This window comes from Callorhinchus milii, unplaced genomic scaffold, assembly GCF_018977255.1.
Source record: "Callorhinchus milii isolate IMCB2004 unplaced genomic scaffold, IMCB_Cmil_1.0 Scaffold6, whole genome shotgun sequence".
In the NCBI taxonomy this organism is placed as follows: Eukaryota; Metazoa; Chordata; class Chondrichthyes; order Chimaeriformes; family Callorhinchidae; genus Callorhinchus; species Callorhinchus milii.
In genome coordinates, this window is record NW_024704747.1 from 26547382 (window position 1) to 26570319 (window position 22938).

General features: G+C 39.9%; 2 protein-coding genes across 4 annotated transcripts in view; both read right to left on the bottom strand.

Annotated features, from left to right (window-relative positions):
* Nucleotides 1-104: 104 nt before the first annotated feature.
* On the bottom strand, nt 105-12410 carry cdca7a (cell division cycle associated 7a). The gene is made up of 10 exons (XM_007890007.2): nt 12238-12410; nt 6348-6470; nt 6138-6263; nt 4866-5129; nt 4417-4494; nt 3546-3731; nt 2819-2959; nt 1897-2046; nt 1330-1466; nt 105-1241 (listed from the first exon to the last, which is right to left on the bottom strand). The coding sequence occupies exons 1-10, from the start codon at nt 12256-12258 to the stop codon at nt 1211-1213; spliced, it is 1257 nt and encodes a 418-aa protein (XP_007888198.1). The 5' UTR covers nt 12259-12410; the 3' UTR covers nt 105-1210.
* Nucleotides 12411-18916: 6506 nt separating this feature from the next.
* The window catches only part of map3k20 (mitogen-activated protein kinase kinase kinase 20), a 40068-nt gene continuing 36046 nt past the window's right edge, over nt 18917-22938 (bottom strand). For all 3 annotated transcript variants that reach the window (XM_042336015.1, XM_042336016.1, XM_042336014.1), the window contains 2 exons: nt 21910-22054; nt 18917-20134 (listed from right to left, as the gene is read on the bottom strand). In XM_042336015.1, coding sequence (XP_042191949.1) covers nt 19275-20134; nt 21910-22054 — 1005 coding nt within the window. In that variant the 3' untranslated portion in view covers nt 18917-19274. The remainder of the gene's footprint in view (nt 20135-21909; nt 22055-22938) is intronic.

Here is a 22938-nt window from a genome sequence, read left to right on the forward strand (position 1 = left end):
TTGGGAATCGAATCATCTGTACATTTTACTTTACATTATAAGTTCAGTTGTGTGTGTGTGTGTGTGTGTGTGTGTGGAGTCATGACTGTTGGTGCACTGAAAAATAAAATGAAGGCAATTTTTATTTTATTAAAAATATATTCTGAACATTGTAAATTTGCAACAACTCTACTACACTTATTACTCGAATTATAACAAACACTGCGATTCATGGTTTTAGCCAATTCAAAAAATTGCAATAATCAATTTGCACATTTCAAAATTGCAATTTTTACAATTGATGCTCAAGTCACCTACTTGAGATATACAATATCATCAGATCACATAATACCAATGCAAGCAAATATTCTGGGAAAACATTGTACAAAATGCAATTGAACAATTCTCCGTTGCTCTCAGGCATTCAAACTCATTCCACAGTTAATGGATGGATTATAAACTGCAGATCAAATTTTGTGATTCAAATCATTAATACACACATGTATCGCTGTCTAAATATCATCAGGTATAAGTGCAGTGATGTCCCTCTATTCTCCTTTGTTTATGTACCATTAACAGTATAGACCTACCTATGGGAGGTTATACGAGAATCATTCCAGGTACAAGTGCAAATGCAACTCCAGAAAGCCTGAATTTAGAGATTTTACTACGGAACACTACATTTGGGAATTATTATTGTTCTATTACCAGAAAATATATGACAATTAAATTGGAGGTCTATTAAGAAGTTATACAATTCTAGCTGTAGGGCTAAGGAATGAAAGCTGGGGATTCTAATTTTACTGAAATTAAATCTTAGATCTTGGATCGCTGAAACTGAATACTTGAAAAAACAATTGTAAATTAAATACAAGTAAATAGACCCTCACAAGGTTTGCTTGCTATCACTAGGAAGGCTGATGAGATGTCCCTAACCCACCATAGCATATCAAGATAATGGTAAAATCCATCAATTTAGATCTAAAAAATAATGCTAGTGCAAATTTGTGCATCTCTTTCCTCTTTATGCTCCCTGCAGTGATCTTATTTGATTATGGTAGCCTATATAGACATGACAAAAGTAACTCAACCAAAGAAATATTGCAAACTAAGCTCTTTGCTCATATTTTCAACTCCTAACATTTTTTAAAAACAGATGTACACTGCAAAAGCAGAAAGGAAACAAGACACTTCCATGAATTATTTACTGTTTCACCGCTTCTTCCCCAGGCTAGTCTTCCATTTCAAGTTCTTTTCTTAAGCTNAAAAAAAAGTTCAGATTATATTCTTAAATATTGTACGCAAAATTAATTCAACCGAGATAAAACACACACAAAAAATTAAACCTACCTCTTTAAGTAGGCATGCACATTGTCATAGCCGTGATATTTGGCCAGGTAAACGAGAACACCAGTAGCACATCGGCCCTCCCGCTGCCTGCAGAAACTACAATTGCAAATATCTCTACACGGTGGGCAGTGCCAGTCCTGTTTAAGAGAGAAAATAAAACCTTTCAGTCTGCCAGTAAAACAGGTTGATAATAAAGCAAGATAGCAGGGATGCGTTCAAACTAAAGGGAAATAATGTCTCGAGGGAGAACATTTATTTAATGCACCCAGAAATGATAGACAATATAAAAAACACGTCCTGTATTTTGCTAAATACACAAACTAAAAAATATCCAAATAACCAGAATCAACTGGGGGGGGTGGGTAGAGAAGCAAAATACCTCTTAAAATCTTATCAAGATTTAAATTGATCATTTCATGCAATTAACCTGAAGTACAAAGAATATGTACTTTTAAAGAAACAATATACAAGACACCTTTAACACTAGTAGAGATTCAACAAAATAATCTCGCAATTCAAACATAATGGGTAGAGATGTTAAAAGGAACAACATGCATCAGTACTCACAGGATCCAGTAGAGCAGTTCTAACTTGTTCACCATATCGATTGCGAAGACATGGGCCACAGAACTGGCCTCTGACTCCCACACATTCTGGGTTCCGACAGTTTGTTTTTGTATCCATAGTTTTTTGGCGACACTGGTGGCAAGTGCTTCCCTGAAATAACAAATACATTTTGAGCTCTTCTGTCAGAAACAACAGAGTTTCGCGCTTCTTCAAAACACCTTCAAAAAATGCGATTCATGTAGATTTTAAATAAAGGCTGAATTTGCTCTGTAAGAATGACAAATAGCTGTAAATGGATGAAAGAGATCTGAATGCAAGATATTTGCATCATTCAGTTAGCAGATATCGCTCGATTCAAGCACTAGTTTGAGTTTTTTTATATAGTTTTAGCGCTTTTAGCCACTATGCCTCGAAACTCTAGAACCCTCTTCCTCTATTCCTTTGCCTTTTCCCCCCCTTCCCCATCTTCAGGTCATGCCTGAAGACCTTCCTCTCCGACTGTGCCTAGGACCACCTTCCCCCTCCAGCCGACATAATGTTCTGCCACCATCAAGTGCTCAGGTACACTAACTTTTGTAAGGGGCACGGCACAACAGTTTGTTCTTTCACCTTTTTTTCTGCATTAGTTAGAATAAAATGTGAACTTGTCACTGAAAGGACAAGGTCCTCCAAACCATGAAGATTTTGCTTGTGTATGCAAATTTGGAAAGAAGCTTAGGAGTTTGTACAAGGGAGATGTACTGAATAAAATGGGGGGGGGGGGGGGGGGAAACAGGTTTTGAGGCCATTATTGTTTGTTGAGTGTTTTAACAACAGAGAAACTTAGACCCTTCTTTTCAAAGAAAATTAACGGTACATCAAGCTGCATTGGGAGGAATGGAATCCAGTACAGATTTCTAGACAGATTAACAAAATGACTCACTGTGGATCGGTTGTAGATTTTCTCTTTGGCTGAAACAGATATGTTGTCCAGCTCTTCCTGAGTGATGTCCTCCACTGGTCTCACCACATGAGGGATGGCGAGGATGCTTGGCCGGCTTCTCCTGCGATGACGCACTTCATCCTGAGGAAGAACGAGAAGATGGGAGTCACCAACTGCATATATAAATGAATGTTCTTTTATTCACAATTGATACAGACATCGTTTAGAAAACAAAAGGGACAATGGATAATGAGGATAATTTCTGCAAAAAAGAATTTGGACAATTGTGATCTAATTCGTATTGGACACAAGCTCACAACATGCTCAACACTCCCCCAAATTAATTATTAATCTCATTAAGAAAGGCTGTATGTGGAAATGATAAACTTCATATTGATACTTATTTTATTCTGATTGATAGTTATCAAACTCTACAAAAACTGTGAAGCCAAGTGCTTCACAGAACTTCACAACAAAATATATTATTGACTTTCACTGCTTTGAGACATCCTACATGAGACATGAGACATTTATTCCCAAGCGTTTAATTACGGTCACTGCAGTCAGTGCGGAAATATATCTCTACATTTTTTATGAACATGAAGTCTTTAACTGCAAAGGTTATTAGGTTTTACAAGTGACCACTAGAAATGCAGATTAAGCTGGCAAAGTCAGTGCAGCATGAAAGGTGTTGTTAATAGCATCACAAATGACTTAATGACTCTACCTCAGAGAAGTCATTATCTAGAAACTTTCTTTTCCTCATAAAGCTGACATTATCTTCTTGCTCAGATGATGGAGAAGGAGGACCATCAATCAAGGATCTTGACCGTGTGTGGGGTCGAGCACTACGTTCAGGATTACGTCTGGAAACGTGCTCTGTGAATGCATTTCTCGGTGGACGTTTCGCTTTCTGAAAAATGGAACACGTACAGCTTAATTTTAAACCCATCCAGGGTTTCATACACAATATGTTGAGATGCATCAACAACATTTAAATAAAGATATTACAGTTAAATATAAGCCATTCGATACGTTCCTTAGTTGGCAATTTAAAATATGATGTGTAACTGACAGCTATACATGCAAACCATCTCGGAATTTTAATTTTAGCCCATTTATAATACATACATTTTAAATTATTTCTGCTTAACTTTATTTTAAACATGAGGTGAAGCTTAACAATTTATGCCAAGCGCCTATATACTTTCTGCACACAATACAAAAATATCAGTACCTTTAAGAGAAAAGATTTGTTTTGGATATGGGCTGAAACATTATCTTTCGGATGCTAATCCATCTTGAAAAAATTGCAGCTTGCAATACACATTTGTCGGATGTAAATAGTTTATGAGAAATTCAATGCAGCCTCTTGATAATAGCAACTATATAAATCTTAATGTCCAAGTAAAATAGGAACCCCAAAAGATCAAATTATACATTGAATTTCAAGCAATTATGAATCAAAGTGCTTAGTAAGGAACTAGTGTCTTTTTTAAGCCCCGAGACATGCAAAAACCGCTAAAATTTACTGTTGTATTTTTGAATTGTCATCATTTTTTTACGTCAACTTATTTTGAAATCCGCTCGCGACTTACAGAGGGTGTTGATAAAACAGAGAGTCTTCTTGGGAAAAGTCCTGGCATCGTCTTCAGCTCTGCCATCAGCTTAGCAAGCTTTAAGAAATAAAAGCAAGATTATGAAGATATTGGTTTTTCACTTCCTTGTTGAAACAGACTTTTCGTTATGGTCTTGGATCTCTTTTGTTAATTTTTATTTGTATCCTCACTAAAATCTCCCCATGCCACAAGCCTAGCTTAGACTGCAACAGGCAGTTATTGTTTAATAATAATACTGGCAATTGATGCAGTGCCTTATCACATATATTAAGGTTAATCATTAACATTAATGATTAAGCTAGATCATTTCACTTGGGGCAATGGCAACAAATAACAATCTACTGTAAATTCAACAAGCAACTTACATAATTCCAAAGCCATTCCAGCTAACAATTTAACATTTCTAGTATACATGTAGGTACATTTACCATGGCTTTGTTTTCTTTAATATTTAGAGCTCTTTTCTCCAGGAAGCTCTTTCCTTTCGGTTCATCCATGTCTGAATCGGAGTCAGAGGCTGAATCCTTATGCAAGGCAAACCGAGTGTTTGCCACAGACTTATTTTTATTGTTTTTGCGAGATGGAAATCTGAAAGCCACACGTAATGGAACAGAGAATTTTTGCTGTATTTTTTGATCCTCTTCAGATTCATCCTCAGTTTCATCATCAGTTTTGTCTTCTGATTCAACACTCTATTCATTCATAAAAACAAATATTATTATACTATATTGGAGAAACATACAAAAGTAAACCTAAGAAAAAAATCTTAAAAGTAACATAGGAAACTGATGGTCTATACTACTTTCATCAGTAAATGAACGTTAGCTAGTATCATGATCACTCTAGCATTTACAAAAATGTAACATCAAAAAAGGTGTAAACTAATCAATTACCACAGTCAAACTTAAACTCAATACAAGGAAGGCCTCATGATGCTCAAACGTTTCTTGACAACCATCAATTTCAGCGACTGAAAAACATTTCTGCTCCCCAAACTCTTATTGGTTCAGAACACCACTTGGCTGCAAACCCCCAAAAGACTGCATTCAGTTCAATTATAACCTACATTGAATGCAATTGTGCAAGTGTGAAGGTATACAACCATTTAATTCACACAAAATGTGAATGTTCAACTCATATCTCCTAGTAAGAATGTTCAACTCATATCTCCAATGGAAACAATAAAGCTATATTATTTTTTGTTGATTAAAATTTAGTTTTTAGATCAGGCTGTTGCCTGATCTTTAAGAAAGCAATGCTGCACCTTTAACAGAGTACTGTGGGAATAAGGATGAGGATAACGTACAGCATTAAGTTTCATTCCCTTGACATCACACCAAGAATAAAATTCCTGCATTTCACTAGGTAGCAAATCCTTGATTCTACCTTCAAAAAAATGAAAATGTAGATTCAGAATTTTTGAATACTGGATTTCTTAATGAAGGGCATACCTGTTGTTGTATGAAAGCTTAAAAGATATCATAGATTATAACCTAGTGCTAAATTTAAAAGAGCTAAACATAATACTAATAATCCTTGCAGTTGATATAATGCCTTATTGCGTCTTCAAGACATCTCAAACACCTCACAGAATATACTGTAATGTGAATTGACTGTATATATACTGTTAAACAAAAGCTGGCCTGAACTTTATGTTTGTACATAAATTTCAAGACATTTGCTCTCACTGCTCAACGTACCATTGCTTCCATTACATCTTTGAGGTCACTTTCAGAGAAACCCTTGAATGATTCGTTATCATCAGAATCCTCATTAAAAATCCGAGCCAGTTCTTCTGTCAGAATTTCTGGTCTGACTTTAGCTTTCTGAGAAGAAATAGAAAACTTGTATTATTACAAGGTAATTGTACTGAACTTCTTTTTGCATTCACAATCTTAAATTAGACTTACACTGTTCGCAAAATTGTCTGAAGCAAAACTATCGCAGCTATCATCTGATGATGACGTTTCCATGGGAACCAATGCCACGTTTCTGAAGTCTTTAAATTCTTCCTTTCCGGAAAGGTCTATCTGCTGTAAGATTAAAAAATAAAACCTTTGAATACCTTTTAAATATTTCTTTAGTGTCAGGTTATAATGATATGATTCGCAAGAAATTCACTTTGCATAACACACGGTTCTACTCTGAATCTGCTTTGTGCCATGTAAATGGAATGCAGAGCCAATTTATTCCAGCTTTACAGACCTGCTTTGAGATGTATCATCGTCGGTGCTTATTCGATATTCAAATAGCATGTTTAGGTTGGTTTCAGTAACCAAAGCAGACAGATAAAAGTTTTTGTTGCATACAGAAATCTGCAATACCAGCTGGAGCACTCACAACTAGCGGAGACAGAAAAAGAGCATCTGATGTACGATAGTAATGTGAGCTGCATATCAAATAGAATTCCAACACCGCACTTTGACTGCACAACTGAAAATTTCATACAAGAAATAAAACAGTATACTAAATAAATCTTAAACGTGCATCTCCCAGAGGATCACGCAGGAACATTTTTCACAAGCTTCTAAAACATTGCATTCTTTTGCTTATGGTATTACTGTACCTTTAAAGTAGGTTTAACTTGATAGCATTCGGACCAAACAATCTTACCTTTCAAATGAAGTAGACAGCATTTTATACCTCAAGGTTTCAGCACCTACTAAAGATTTTAATTTTTAAGGATCTCACAAAGAATGATCTAATACCATATTCATTTAAGATTTATGAACATTTTGTTGACAAAATTAGAGTGACATAAGTTTTAAATAAGCAGAAATTACAAGCACCCCCTCCTCATCTCATTTTTTTAAATAAAAAAACTGATCAACTTCAACATCCTTATAGTTTTTTAAAAAAAAGTTTCTTTAAACTGAGTACTGATGGGGAGTTAATAATCTTGACAATGTGGGGAGAGGAATTAACATGCGCAGTTGAAATAAGGAAAAATGGCATAAGTACCCCAGGTAATTGCTTTATGACAATTCAGCTCCCCGTTCTACAAGCATCATTAATTCCTTCAAGACAGTTACCCCAATGAGGTCATCAGCACTCAGTCTGAACAAAAATATTCACACATCACATGATTTTTTTTCTCTCTCTCAAAATGTTAAACTTAAGTTAATCAAAATGTATTCATAGCAGTTTGATTTACGAGACAGTTACTGATGGTGAAACCTCCTAAATTTCACAAGAGGATACTAAGATTGGTGCAATTTACAAAATGCAATATTCTGAACACAAGTACAATGCTAAGACGGACTGTTTGGGTTATTTTAGGACCAAATACAAAATAAGAAATTAGTCCATTCTCAATGTTCTTGCTAAACCTCTTGCTAATCAATTGTTAATGTTCTGACAATTCTGCTGCCAAATTATCAAACTAAAACCTTACAAAGCACAAGAAAAATTATCTAACGGCTACTTGAATCCCAGTTAGTAGTTCCAGAAAATGTATTCTCCTTTCGATAAAATGAACTTGACAAAGACATGATCTGACATTGACTGCTAATAAATAATATTTTTTGCCTTTCTCTTGATGACGCCCTGCTTGTTGGCCTCCCCAACTCCTCCCTCCATAGGTTGCAGATCATCCAGAACTCTGCAGCCCATGTCCTCTCCCGGAACCAGGCTCCGCGACCCTTGCCCCCATCCTTGCCTGACTCCACTGGCTTCCCATCAAACAGAGGATACAGTTCAAGATCCTCACTTTCAAAACCCTGCATGGCCTTACTTCCCTATACCTCTGCGACGTTCTAACCCCCACCAACTTGCCCGCTCCCTTCGCTCAGCAGGCTCTGGCCTGCTCCTTGTCTCCCGCCTTGCCCGCCCCGCTATTGACAGATGAGCCTTCAGCCACTCTGCCCCGAGCCTCTGGAACTCCGTCCACCAGTCTCTCCATCTCACCCCCTCCCTTGCCTCCTTCAAGACCCATCTCAACACCCTCCTATTCAACAGTGCCTTCGGCCACCCTCCCCGATTCCGCCGACCAGCTTGGGTCCGAAACACTAATTGTCTAGTGCCTTGGGATGTCCTCCCGACATGAAAGACGCTATATAAATCTAATTTGCTGTTGTTGTCTCAAAGCGCTTCACAGGATATACTGTAAAGTGGATTGACTGTGTATTTTTGAAAGCAACTTGGTTTAACATCTCATCCGAAAGATGGCACCTCCAACAATGCAACACACCTCCAGGAGTGAATTAGAGCATAGGATCGACTACGCAATTCCAAATCCTGACGTGGGGCTTGAACCCACATCTTTCTGACTCCAAGGCAAAAATGTTACGACCACTGAGCCATGCTGACCCACAAGGGTCAAATGTGGAACAGATGCTGAAGTATCAACTCTGCTCATCAATCAACGTGAACAATCACTTGTCCAGACAGTTCAGTTCCGGAGGCCAATGAGCAGATTTGCTGGCCAGTTTGGTTTACCACTTCCATTACCACTTCCCATGAGTCTTCTAGTCGGCTTTAAATGCCAGTTTTTCAGTCAATCAATAGCTTTTTTAAAAAAAATCTACGTTCACCTCCAAAACAGATCGCAGGGAGTTCCTGGTACCTGCCATTCACCAAAGGAGGTCTAAAACCCATGCTCAAATGTCAAATAACTATACTGGCTAGCCCCTGGGGGGGGGGGGCAAGGTGACATGTTTGATAATGGAGTGTCGGAATCAAGCTCGCCCTCTGTCATGGTCTCGGTGGTCTGGTTTCTTAGCCAGGCAGGTCCGCAGTACTTCATGGCACCTCTGATGACAGACCAGCCTGACTGGTTCATTGGCAGGGCTTGAAATGGTAGGGATAGTCTTTGCTGTAGAAGCAGCAGGAAGCTTCCTGGACAGACAGTGCTCTCAATCTACTTGCACCCTCAGGTATATATACCTTTTACGTATAGAGCTGCTAAAACATTGATGAACCCACCTCCACCTCCCAAAATGTCTGAATCTCGGTGCAGTTGGGAACACATTTCATATTTCTGAGTTTTCAGCAACATGTAATGTTTGTCACTCATTCCTACATGCCTATGCTAGAAACATGGAACAAGCGCTCTCTTATAGCAGTCGGGAACCTACACACTGCCAGGCATAGAGACCACTCCTTCCTTAGTTAAACAAGACAATGTAGATGTACCCTTTGCAATGAATGCAATGTACCCTTTTTTTAATAGAACTGCAGAGCACATTTTCCATTAAACACAAAAACGCTGATCCTTTTGTTTCTGCACATACGCACGGCTGTTTGTGGGGCATTGTTGTGCGCAAATTGGCTGCAGCGTTCCCCCCCCACAATATCCACTTTACAGTATATCCTGCGAAGCACTTCGAGACGTCTCAACGACGTGACCAGACGGGCTCCACATCAAACGCGGGGATGACTATTTAAGGGGACGATACCTCGAATATGTAGCAATCACACGGGACTGTAAAACCAGCCATCCAATCACTGCGAAATATGAGAGAGAGAGAGAAAAAAAAGCAGTCCCACTCTCCCTCTATATATACATATATATATATTAAAAAAACTAGTCGCATTGGTAAAATGGTGACCTGGCAGAACAAAACAAAAAGGCTCGATTTAAAGACTTGGAACTGCCGCACTGCACTCCCTCCCAAACCGGCAAGTCACATTCCCGGTTAATGCCACCAAAGTTTGGGGGTGGAAGCAAACAGGAGGCAAACTTGTGCAGCCCAGCCCCAGCCCCAGCCTTGAGGAGGGGTTTGTTTGTTTGTTTTGCAGCTGCGATTGTCCCGGGAGCTGAGCTGAGCAGCGCCGCGCCGCCCCGCCTCGCGCGCCACAGCCAGCTGTCAATCACCGGGTTTCCCGCGTCCCGGGCCCCGGCCGCGGCCACGTGACCTCCCCCTCTCCCGCCCTTCCAAGTCAGTCCCAGTCCAGAGCGGCTCCAACGTCTACAAATCAAAGCCTTTTTACACCCCCACTCGCTCATCCGCTCGCGACAGCTTGCGGTTGAGCCAACAGGCACCTACCGAAAACTTTGTAGCCCAGCATTTTTTTTATTTATTTTTTTTTGGGGGGGGCGGGGGGCCGTGTGGGAGGTGTCGTTTAGGGTGTTTTTTCCCCCGTCTTTAAACTCGTACCGAATCATTGCCATTTGTGAAAAAAAATAATATTATTATATGTGTGTAAAAAAAGCCCCCATCACTTACTGACTGTCAACAGTTGAGTCACTTTTTCCTCTCTCTCTCTCTCTCTCTCTCACCACCACCACCACAAATTAAAACTTTATATATATATATATATATAAAAGGTGCATAATTGTGTACCCAAAACAAACTCGTGCGGTGCACCGTGAGGTGGTGGGGGGGGAGGGGGTGTGGGGATGAGGTGGGGTGTGGAGATGGTGGGGTGAGGTGGGGGCTGAGGTGGGGTGTGGGTGAGGTGGGGGTGAGGTGGGGGGTGGGGATGGTGTGGGTGAGGTGGGGATGGTGGGGGGTGAGGTGAGGATGGTGAGGTGGGGGGGTGGGGATGGTGGGGGTGAGGTGAGGATGGTGAGATGGGGGGGTGGGGATGGTGGGGGGTGAGGTGGGGTGGGGTGAGGTGAGGATGGTGGGGGGTGAGGTGGGGGGTGGGTGAGGTGAGGATGGTGGGGGTGAGGTGGGGGTGGGTGAGGTGAGGATGGTGGGGGGTGAGGTGGGGGGGGTGGGTGAGGTGAGGATGGTGGGGGGGTGAGGTGGGGTGTGGGTGAGGTGAGGATGGTGGGGGGTGAGGTGGGGTGTGGGTGAGGTGAGGATGGTGGGGGATGGTGGGGGGGTGAGGTGGAGTGTGGGGATGGTAGGGGGTGAGGGGTGGGGTGTGGGATGGTGGGGGGGTTAACCGACATCTTTGCTAAACGTGAAGATATTTACAGAGACACGAGACATTACAGAAACTTCAAACACGTAACATCCCCCACACCCCCAACCCCCCCCCCCCCCCCACACACACACACACACACAATAAAAAGAAGAGTTCGGGAAAGGAATGTGTAGCTTCTCTTAACCCCCCCCCCCAACACCCCCCCCACCCCAACAACAACAACAACCCCCACCCCAACAACAACCCCCCCCCCCACCCTCAGGAGGTTAGTTGAGGTGAGAGAATAAATTTGTTTTAAAAAAAATTAGCGCCAAACGACCCCCCCCCCCACCCCACCCCCCCACCCCTTAATGTAGCTCTGATTCTGTGCGTTTCTCAGCTCCTGTTTTTTTTCCACGTATGTCATTGATACAATTGACACAGTGAAAAAAAACTTATTATTTTAAATTTTTTAAAAAAAGAGAACGAAAACAGCAGCAGCAGAATTTAACAAACCCCCCCCCACCCCCACACAAAAGGAAAATAAATTACCAGCCCCCACCCCCCAACCCCTTCCTTTTTTTTCACTCGAGCTCTGGTCCTGTGCATTTCTTTCTTTCTTTAATTTTATTAATTCATCAATCAATGAATTCAGTCGTTAATATTTTTGTTTAAAAAAAGGGAGAGAATTATATATATATATACACACACACACATATACACGTATATATATATACATATGTGTGTGTGTGTGTGTGTAAAATTCTCCTTTTTTTAAAAAAATAACAAACGAATAAAATAAAATAAATACATAGATACATATGTCTAATAATATAATGTAATATATATAGATATAAATAAAAAGAGTTGCAGCGAAAGGCTGAGGGAGTTGCCGTTGGCTGAGAGCGGCGCGCGGGCATTTAAACCGCTCGCACACTCCCTCACTCACTCCCTCACTCACTCCCCTCACTCGAGAGAAAAAAAAACCATCATCGTCGGCCTTACCTTCGCTCTGGTTCTGTACATTTCCGACGGCCGTCTTTCCTTCCCTTAAACGTATTTCTTACTTTTTATATATATATATATATATATCTGTATATTTATTTGTTTCGACTGAGAAAGACAGAGAGACAGAGAGAGAGACGGGAGACCGACGTCGAAAGGGGTCGAGTCGCCGCTGCAGCTCTCCTCTCGCGGGCCCGGGGAAAGGGGCGGGGCCGCGGTGCAAAACTTCGCGCGCTCGCGGGACACGAGCGACCAGTGATTGCAACCAGTTGCAAAGCCAGAGAGAGAGAAGGAGGGAGAGAAGGAGGGAGGGAGGGGTTGGGGGTGGTGGTGGGGTGGGGGTGCATGTGTGTGTCTGTGTGTGTGGCTGACTCTATCCGTCCTGCAACGTTGCAAGAGAGGTTGTTGTTGTGTTTTTTTAAAAAAAATGAACCCATTCCTGCAAAAGGCTAATCTCATAATCAGGGGGTTTCACTTTGCATTTGTTTACTGGGTTTGGGGGTGGGGGTGGGGGTGGGTGGGGGTGGTAAGGGGGTTGGAGCTGAAAATACTACTGTTTTTTTTGGCTTTTATTTTTAGAAAGCTGCTCTGCAAGCAGAAGCCTCTGCACAGCCATGTATTGCGCAATCATCATCATCATCATCATCATAATAATAATAATCCTCGCATTTGATGCAATAATAATATTGTCGCATTGTTAGGAGTATGCAGCATTTCTTGAATATCTGCAGTAGCTTTACACGCTACTTTGCAAGCGAAAGCTGCTACGTAGCTAAGGCACTGCACAATAATAATAACGATAGTAATAATCCTTGCATTTGAGATAGCGCCTTATCACATTGTCACACTATTTAAAATATACGCAGTAAGCGTTAGCAGCTGCTGTGTAGTTTCAAGAAAACTACTACTGCATAGAAAAAAATAAACCCTCGCATCCCCTTTTTTGGGGGGATTGAACGTACATTCCATTTACGCACGAAAGAGAAAAATGCCGGAGATTTAAGCGGAACAAAAAACAAGCGATTATTTGAATGCCTACTTTCATGTCGAGGAAAAGTGAACACTTAACGCTGAGCTAAGATTACTTCACCTTTCAGCCCAAAGTAACTTACACCGAAACGTTTCAGAAAACTTCACCGTTTCTCCATATTATTTTTAACAGCGTGCAAACAAACAAGAGGACAAATTTTTGTATTGTATAATATTTTTGTATAATATTTCAAGCAATAGATAATGTGGCAGTTTGCCATATTATCGCACGGTGCAGATTTTTTAAGCATTTCTCAGGACTGACAAATGTCGACCTGACAAATGTCGAGCGTCAATGTTTTTATGTTCAGCCCTTCATTATAAGCAAACGCACTAAAACAGCAAATTGATATATCAAGGCCTAAAATTAATGCACATTTACCATCATCACAAAGTTAGGTGATGAGTAAAAGGGAATGTTAACATTTAAAAAAATACAATTACACCTAATATCAAAAGTCTGCAAATGTATTCAATACTGTACCGCAATCCTGCGTTCAAGAGCAAAAGTGAGAGTGATGCAACTGTGGTTAAAATGGGTTGTTACCAAGAGAGACTGAACCTTTTTTCTTAAAACGGTAATGTCATGGCACTTACACATTTTATACTCACACTTTTATTTTCTTAAATCTGATCTTTCCCCAGTTTCAATCAGGAAGATAGAGAAAAATTGAACGCTCATGCTGAATGTTCACACATCTTCACGCGGAACTCGATATTTATTGTTACGAAAACAAAATATTTTATAACTTATTGCCGCGAAGCGATACGTGTGGGTGGGAAATCTTGCTTTCAGAGAAGGCTCAGTGTTCTACTCGAGGGCGTGAAAAACTGGCAGCAGAACAGCTCTCTGAGAGTTGATTAAGAATCAGAAGTCTATTCTAGTGCATTTCCGGCTCACTTTACAACCACTGTATACTTCAGCGCGGTATCAATCATGGACTCGTTGCAGCTGAGCTTCATGGTGTCCTCACCCCAAAATCGCCAAGTGCCTCCAGTGAGAACAATAGACTTCAGTCACCATTAACTATTACCTAATTATGGGCACCTGTAACCCCCAACGTACAAGTACAGTATACACAAATGATTTACACAACTCCCGATCGTATTAATAATCCCCTCAATCTTGGCATCGTTTACCTCGAGTGCTCAAAACCTTTAAGGTTTCAAAATACAGTACAATCTTTTATTTTACACCATACAGTATACATAAAAGTGTTACATTTCAAACACTGTATTGATGTTTGTTACGTGAAATTAATAGTACAATATTTCTGAAATGACATTAATCCGGTTGCTTCTCTGTTTATCGAGGAGTTACATTCCAGTGCATATAGAAGTGTGTACATTGTAAAGAAAATTTAAAGAACAGGAAGAAGACACTTTTACCAATCCAGAAATTAATTGAAAAATTGAAAGATATCATTCTCTGCCAAAATTGCAATATAATAGAATTGGCCTACAAAATACAGCCACTACACGTTACAGTACAAATCTGTGAAAACACTTTGAGACGAATCAAGGATGTGATAGGCGGCTCTATCAAATGCAAAGGTTGTTATTATTCGTTGAGTATTCAGAATGGAATAGGCCACAATGACAAATGCAACGCCTAGCGCTAAAAGCAAAGTTGCACTCTAAAACTGTTGCATAAAATAACACTAGTTACATATGTTTAAGTAAATGCTTGTGATACAGCTGACTGTTACTGCACATGTACCCTAGATCCTCTCGATAACTGAAGTTTCTTTTCAAACCTCAATGTGCACCACCTTTTACCAATGCTCAACGAGGGTGGAATCGTTTTTCAGAAACTTCTCAGGTTTCAGTGTGGGTTAGTATTGTAGTTCAACCTAATGAAAGGTGCTCGATTAGCCGTTCCATTTTGAATTGTAGGTAATCCTTCCTTTTGTTGTTGATCGTGGCTTAAAAGCAATCTGTCCAACCTTTATTTATGTTGCTGGGTCTGATCCAGGATCTATACACAAAGGAAACTGATAAAGAAAATTTAGAAAGAACAGAAGCGGCAAGGTATAAACTCGCAACAGTTAAGATAGGGATAGGGGAGGTATTAAATACCTTACACAAGCTTAAAGGAGGCAAGGCACCTGGCTCATATGGACTGCACCCAATGTTACTTAAGGAAACCAGGGAGGAGATACATAAGAACTCTGTAGCGAAGGACTAGAGGACTAGAGAATGGCCAACGTAATACCCACTTTTAAAAAAGGATGAGAGAACTAATCCAACAAACTACAGGCCAGCCATACCCACAACTAACAACAACAACTTGTTTTTATATAGAGCCGTTCACACTAAAGACCGCGGGGAGAGGGGGAACAGTCGCCCCCATTATTTCCGATTGTCAGTGTCCTGTTATCGTTTGGGGGAATTGATGACGCAGATTTCCTTTGTTTCTGCTTTACTTTGGCTTTTGTAAGGCAGCTTGTTCACTCTTTTTCTCTATAGGTTATTTTTTCATTAATGTGGTTATAATCACCCTCGAAATTCATACTTAAAAGTTTCCTCCAAGTGGCTGGAATCTCACTGTTCACTTATCAAGAGTATTTATTTCCAGTCTTTTGAAGCATTTCCCGGAGGAGTTTAATCCTTTACTCAGAAAGTGCGGTCGCCGGTTTTTGTTCTTGTGCATAATTTGTTTTGTTTGAAGGAAACCGATACGACATTTACATTGAAAGAGGAAAAAGTTGAATTAAAAGTGATTTTGAAAAACCCTGTGCGGTGGGTTCTGTGGACTCTGCCCAGTTTACTGAGTGGGTTGGACTCTTGGCAACAAACAACCCAAGCGGAGGGTTGGGACCAGGAGGGGTGGAGGGCAGGGAGAACAGGGGTAGGAAGGTGACTGAAGGCGCGATCGAAGAGGAGGGTCTTGAGATGGGCCTTGAATCAGGCAAGGGAGGAGCGAGCCGAAGGACTGTGGGATGGGGTTCCGAAGGGTGGAGACAGAGAAGCTGAAAGCCCGACCGCCAATGGTGGGGTGGGCCGGGTGGGAGACATGGAGCAGGCCAGAGCCTGATGAGTGGATGAAGCGAACAGGTTGATATGGAGGTAGAATTACACTATTTTGGTTCTGAGGAGGAAAAATCGCTGTCACAGTCACATTAGTGGCATGCACAAATAATGAGCTGTATCATCCCATTATTATAGTATCGCTTTAATGAAATAGACTTAAATATGTATTCGCCAATCACCACTCAATTGATCCATGGAAAACTATTCTGCTAGTGGTCATACAGGTAGGTATCATTAATTTGTTTGTAGTTTTAGGGAGTTGATTGAATGCTACTACAAGTCTTTACAAAACCTTTATAAATTGTAATATACCAACGCCGTGCTATGTCCACAAATCAGAAGAGTATTTCATACAAACATTTGTTTGCTTGAACAGCATCCAATTTAAGCATCCAGAATCCATTCTCTTACTTTAAATAGCTTTATCCACCTTTGCAAAATTTATTCTACCATCACAGTGTTTATCCTGCTCTAGTTTTCTGCCCTCTCTCCTGGAGGGTAGTTACATGGGGCTTTGCAACCAACAATGACTTTTATTTACATAGCACCCCTCACGCTGTGTAGCACCCCAACCCTCTGGTATCTTACCAGAACTTCAATTTCTAATGTTAGATGCTACATAGTGAATGGCTGTTTGACAGTAGTGACTCATGCAGCCGAGCCTGCTCTCCAGTGCATGACAGTTACATTTACAAATAGCACAAAGACGGGGTGGGGGTGGATGAGAAAACTGCAGACTAAGCAGCTAAGATCTTACAAAGAAAGGCTCGTCAGCAATAGGCCCCATCGGTGGACTCAGCACCGCTGGGCTACAGAAGGAAAAATAAGCCCGGGTTCCTGCAGAGGAAGAAATTGGCGGAAATAAAAACTTGACCATGCAATAGCAACAAATCCCGCAATGACACTTAAAGAGTTAAATTGATCTTGCAAGTTTAAGTGCACAAGGAAAATATTTCTAACTTACATTTTCAATTGAATTTTCTTGAAAAGTAACATTGCCCTTCATTGATCAGCATATAAATGTAGGATTGTAACAGTTCTAGGGTACATAAAAATGAACAAGTCTCTCACACATGCATTTCTCACCCCAAAATGTTGGCATTGAGAATTTATTCAAAAACACCAACTCACTAGTGTAGGAAATGGCTTCAATAATTACTGAACTGCTGATTGAGACTTCCCGTCCTCTGTAGGGGAGTGGATGATGGGTTGGGCTGGGCTCCAATGCATAATTGCCATCAATGTCAATCCACAAATGTCAAACAGTAGGCATGAATCAAGAGGTGTGAGTTACATGCGTCAGTCCATCTATTCTTCATCCAGGATGTCTCATTACAAGCAGCTCAATCAGAACTGTTAAAATTCTTCTCACTGAGATAGGTCGATTCAAGGACTCCAACCCAAATCTTAGTAAGAACTCAAGCAGACTCCCACTCACATATGCTATTGACTCACCTAATTACAGGAATTTCTAAAAAGGTTATGTTACAGTATCATTAAGTACATGAATCTTTCAACCTATTCCAAGGCCAGTTCTACAACACAATATTGTGTCATCTCCTCCCTCTCCACTAGTTCCCCATAATTGCTTGTCCAACTGGAAGATTAAACTACTCTACCCAAGGACTCTCTCTCTCTGTTAATCGCAGGATGGACACAGTAAGGGAGAAACACATCCAGTGTGGTTTGGGACTCAAAATGGACTCATATCTCTCAATTGCTTAAGTCTAATATACAATACAATATAAAATTTAATTTGAAAAACACCTTTCATGACAAGAGGACGTCCCATATAGAGCGCAATGTGTAAAAAAAAATGACAACTGTATTATATGCTTTTTGTGGCATGCATATTCATTGTAGAGTTAACAATAACAATGGAATACAGCTTTTACATTTTTTGCTGGAGCCCTTTGTTAAGTGATGACAGAAAGGATGAAACTGATAAGAATTAAATTCTCAAACTATTATTGAAACCATGGGTCTTGGAAGAAAAAAAATATCTGATTGAGATGCCACAGAACAGCAATGTACACCGAGGAACAAATTGGTATTCCCACTAAGAGTATAAAGAAGGTAGTGTGGATGTATTAGCACTGTAGGAAGGATCTGGCAGGTTTAAGAACAAGTAATGCAGAAGCAGCAATTCCCCAAGTCTTCTTGTGTCCACAAAGAGAAATCTTCTTATCTTGTGTTGCCAATTTTCATCCTTCCATTGTTCATATTTGCCAACAATCTTCCAATACTTTGCACAACAATAAATTGCATTTATATAGTGTCATTCATTTCAGGAAGACATCCCAAGGCCCTGGGCAGTGCGGGATGGAGAGCAAGTGGGTGGAGGTGAGAGGATCACCAAAAGTAGGGTCAAAAGTAGGGTCAAAGCGTGAAGTCTTGAGATGGGCCTTGAAGGAGCCAAGTGTCTATTCTCCCTCACCTGCAAACCTAATTAATTAATGAGAATCAGCAGCCTATTTGACAAAAGAAGGCATTGCAGCTGAATTTGATGCCGTTCTCACCCAATATCCACATATGACTTTCTACCAGGAGGACAATGGATAGCTATTGGGAGGTAGAATCCTAATTGATTTTAATTCTCACTCTTCACTCCTGTGTTTTCTCTTATTATTCTCAATTTACAAAATAATCTCAGTGCTTTATTACAACCTGTATGTACAATATATATAAAAAAAACTGCAGTAGGTCATTAAGGCTCTATTTCCTTAATGACGCTTGATAAGGAATATAGACTCAATTGCACTTGCAGGAATAGCATCAAACACTCCCTTTCTATATAAATCTGTATGAGTTAACATAATATTCAGCAGGTTTGAATGACGTCTTAAATATTGCACCATAAAGGGGCATGTTGTGCATGGGCCCAATGGCCACCACCTGTGCCGTAAACATTCTATGATCTATAAAAGTGTCATTAAGCTTGAGTTAGTGAAGGACAGAAAAGTATGTGGCACTTTTTAATTCCTTCGACTGCGTCCTCCACCTCTTCCTCTAGTTTGTTTAATATTGTCGTTTTTGGGAGATTTTCTTTGTCGCTCAACTTTAATCCACTCTCCTTCACTAGGTTTGGTCTTTTTTTGATCCTCTTCCGTGTCTTTACTTTTGTTAGCACTGAGAGAAAGCTCTGAAGCTGTACTGTAACTTTGGGTTGAATGTTGCCAATGATGTGCTTGTCTGTTTCTATCAGGGCCCCATGATTTAGCGTGGGCAGACCGTATGGACTGAGCAAAGTGCTTTTCTGATGATCGGTATCCAGAATGACGCCTGAAAGTAGTTTTACTTCTGTCTCGATTGTATCCCTTCTCCCTGTCCTCATTTCCACTGCCGAGTGAGTATGTTGGACCAGCCCTTGCGGCAGCAGAAAACCCTTTGGTATTAGTGTTGTTTACTGCCTCCGAACTGTTTCTTTTATTGGAATAAAAGTCAATGGTATCACTGCTCTGATAGCCAAAGCTTTGTTGTCTGCCGGTGGATCGGTCTCTTTCCAAAATGGTCTCTGAAGTGGTGCTGGATGCATTGCTTCCTACAGAGGTTAGATGCAGAAGAGAAATACGACTACTTAACATTGACGTTGTAGGTGATGAACTGGAGCTTCGTCTAGGTTGAGTCAGAGGTGTGATGTGATATCTGTTAGGACTCTGCATTCGCCGTACAGCTGCTGCGTAAGTATCTTGTTTAGCAAATAATGTCAAAAACTGAGGTAGTGTAGTAGAACTGGAAGGGCTATGGTTCAGATTTAAACCTGCAGAATATTGCGGAGAGGAAGTTGTGGATATTTTACGCAACTTCAAAGCATCGAGCCATTGCTGACGAACATCTGGAAGACAAGAGTAGTATATACGTATTGGCCGAGTCGAAAATAAGACATTTTTAAAAAAGAATAAGACACTTATTACAGGTTTGCTCGTTGTCAAGACGTCTTTTTCATACAGGAGAATTAGCCTCCAAAAATAGTCAGTCGATCAAGAGACAACCAAACATACATTTAGTATTAATGAATTTCACATTTCTTTTCTCTCTGTAGTTGTCGTGAGCACCAGTAGGTTTCTTTGCTTAATCAAAGCTCCATAATCACAGTGACTGACTCACAGGCATTTGATTTCAAGACACAAATGATTAATAAAACATTAGCGCATGGATTGCTGAAGAAAGTAGTTTATGACCATTTTTAATCACTACATCATTAAGAGTTTACTGCACAGAAAAATACGCACCATCTGTTATGTTAAAATATATTATTTTTGTAAAACTCTTTATTGCACTGGAGTGAATTGTTAACAATGAGCAATTTTGAATCACTTAAAAAGGCAGTATTGCTGTGCTCTAGATATATTTCATTATTTTCATCTAACTTGGAAAAAGTATAATTCAGACGTTTAGGCACAACCTTTGTATAAAATTTAATATTCATCTTGCAACACATATTTCCTATTGCTTAACATTCACAACAATGAGTTGCATTTGAAAAATAAAATAGTTCATATGGTTTAACGATTGATTTTCAGAGTTCAAATATCCTAATATCCTCAAAGTATTAAAGGTTTAGTTTTATAAAATATATAAGTTTGAAGATGGTAAAGGCATTATTGGTCATCTTGGTAATGTTATTCTGATAGCTGCTATCATGTATCAATACTATAATGTGCTGGAAAATCAATTTTCATAACGTATCTAAGATGATCAAAATAAAATTGCATTGGAATCCAATTTCCAGAGCTACTGTATTCCTTGAGAGAAATTGCAGCCTATTCAGCTCAGTCATTTTGTGTGAAATGAATATACCAATATGTAGCATGTACATAAAACTGCCACAGCTACAGGCAAGATGGATTATGAAAGAAAAATTCAGAAAACTCTCATATACACTTTTTGAGTTTAATATTTGGCAATATTATAAGCTTGATTATCATGTTAAATGAAAAACAAATCAATGATAAAACAAATCTTGTAGTCTTGCTCCGAGATTGCCTTTTTAGTGCTCCAAATTGCCTCAATATTATCAATAAGTTGTGAAACTGCAACAAATAGTTTTACAAAAACAATATATTTTTTAATGTAAAATGATGTAAGTTTTCCTGTGCAGTGTGATTCAACTTCCGTTTATTGCTTATGAAAAACTTTCAATCCATATCAGTTCTTGGTGGGTTTTGTTTATTAAAAATTAGGGAGTTTTCACTAGTATCGAACGTGTGAAGGTTGAAAAACATTGTTAGCTTGAGCTCCCGCAGTTTGGTCTCAGTAGAGAGGATAGATAGCAACCTGCTCCTGGGCTATACTAGTCTTGAGGTTACTTATTCCTTTCATAAATAATATAAAATGGTAAGTGGAGAGAACAGAGAATTAAGATTAAGAGTAATCAGCTCTGGTAGAGGAACTATCACTAACATCAGCAAACATTAAATGGCTTTCTTCTACGTTTTAATTTCTGGGGAAATTAAAATGTTGGCTGAGATGAGATCATCAACTGGTTTAATTGGTCTACATTGGTATCAACTGTTAACATCAAAACCACACGCAGTTTTAACCACTCTAGTCTAGGCATCACATACACTATTTTAGCAAACGTTATTGATGGGTTACTAAATGACTTACTTGAAGTGGATTTGCACCGATGCTTGCCTTCTGCATTTGTCGAGCCAGTTTGTATGATTAACTCTACCTCTTTGATTTCAGTGTTCATGAAATTTGACATAACAGAAAGAGTGTGCTTTGATGTTTTGGGAGCTTTTACGTCATTCTGTTGCATAAACAAAAAACATGTAAAATAGGACAAAAAAAACTTTCAGCCAATTTGCTAAACGTCCCAAACGTTTTCGAAAATCGACTAATTCTCAGAAACAAATGCAGTGCTACTGGCACAATGACAGGAGAAAAATCAGCAAAGACGATGTTATGAATTGTAGCAATGAAAGGTTTGAGTCACAGGAAAGCACAACGTTCTTTATCTGTGGTTTACACTCGTGTCATATCATTATTGATGATATCATGAAGTGGATATCATGAAGTGAAGTGGAGTCCTGTAGCTCAGTGGTTAGAGCACTCGCTTTGCAAGTGAGAGACCTGAGTTCAATTCCAGCAGAGGGCGAAACCTTGGGCAAGTTTCCTTACTCCACACAGAGCCTCATAATAATCCCTCCAAAAAACAAAAACAATTATAAATTGGTCATTTTCAATCTACGACTGTTTGTGGGACATTGCTGTGCGCAATTGGCTGCCGCGTTCGCCCACAAATATACAGTCAATTCACTTTACAGTGTGTTCTGTGAAGCGCTTTGGGACGTCCTCCCGACGTGAAAAGCGCTATATCAAATGCAAGGATTATTATTATTATTATGAAGATCGTCACCCTGGTGAGATATTCAAGGGACAACACTATCACCTGTAGAAATAGGCCCAGCATGTATCACAGCCTCTAGAAGAGGAAAGGATGGGGAACTAAACCAGGGATAGTAATCAGGAGAAAGGGTAGGTAATTAGTCATTACATCTATTACACAAACAGTGAAACAGGAGCCTCTTCCTGCCCTTCCTCAACAAAGCCTATCAGCATAACCTTCTATTCCTTTCTCCCTCGTGAACCTATCCAGCTTCCGCTTAAATGCATCTATGCTATTCGCCTCAA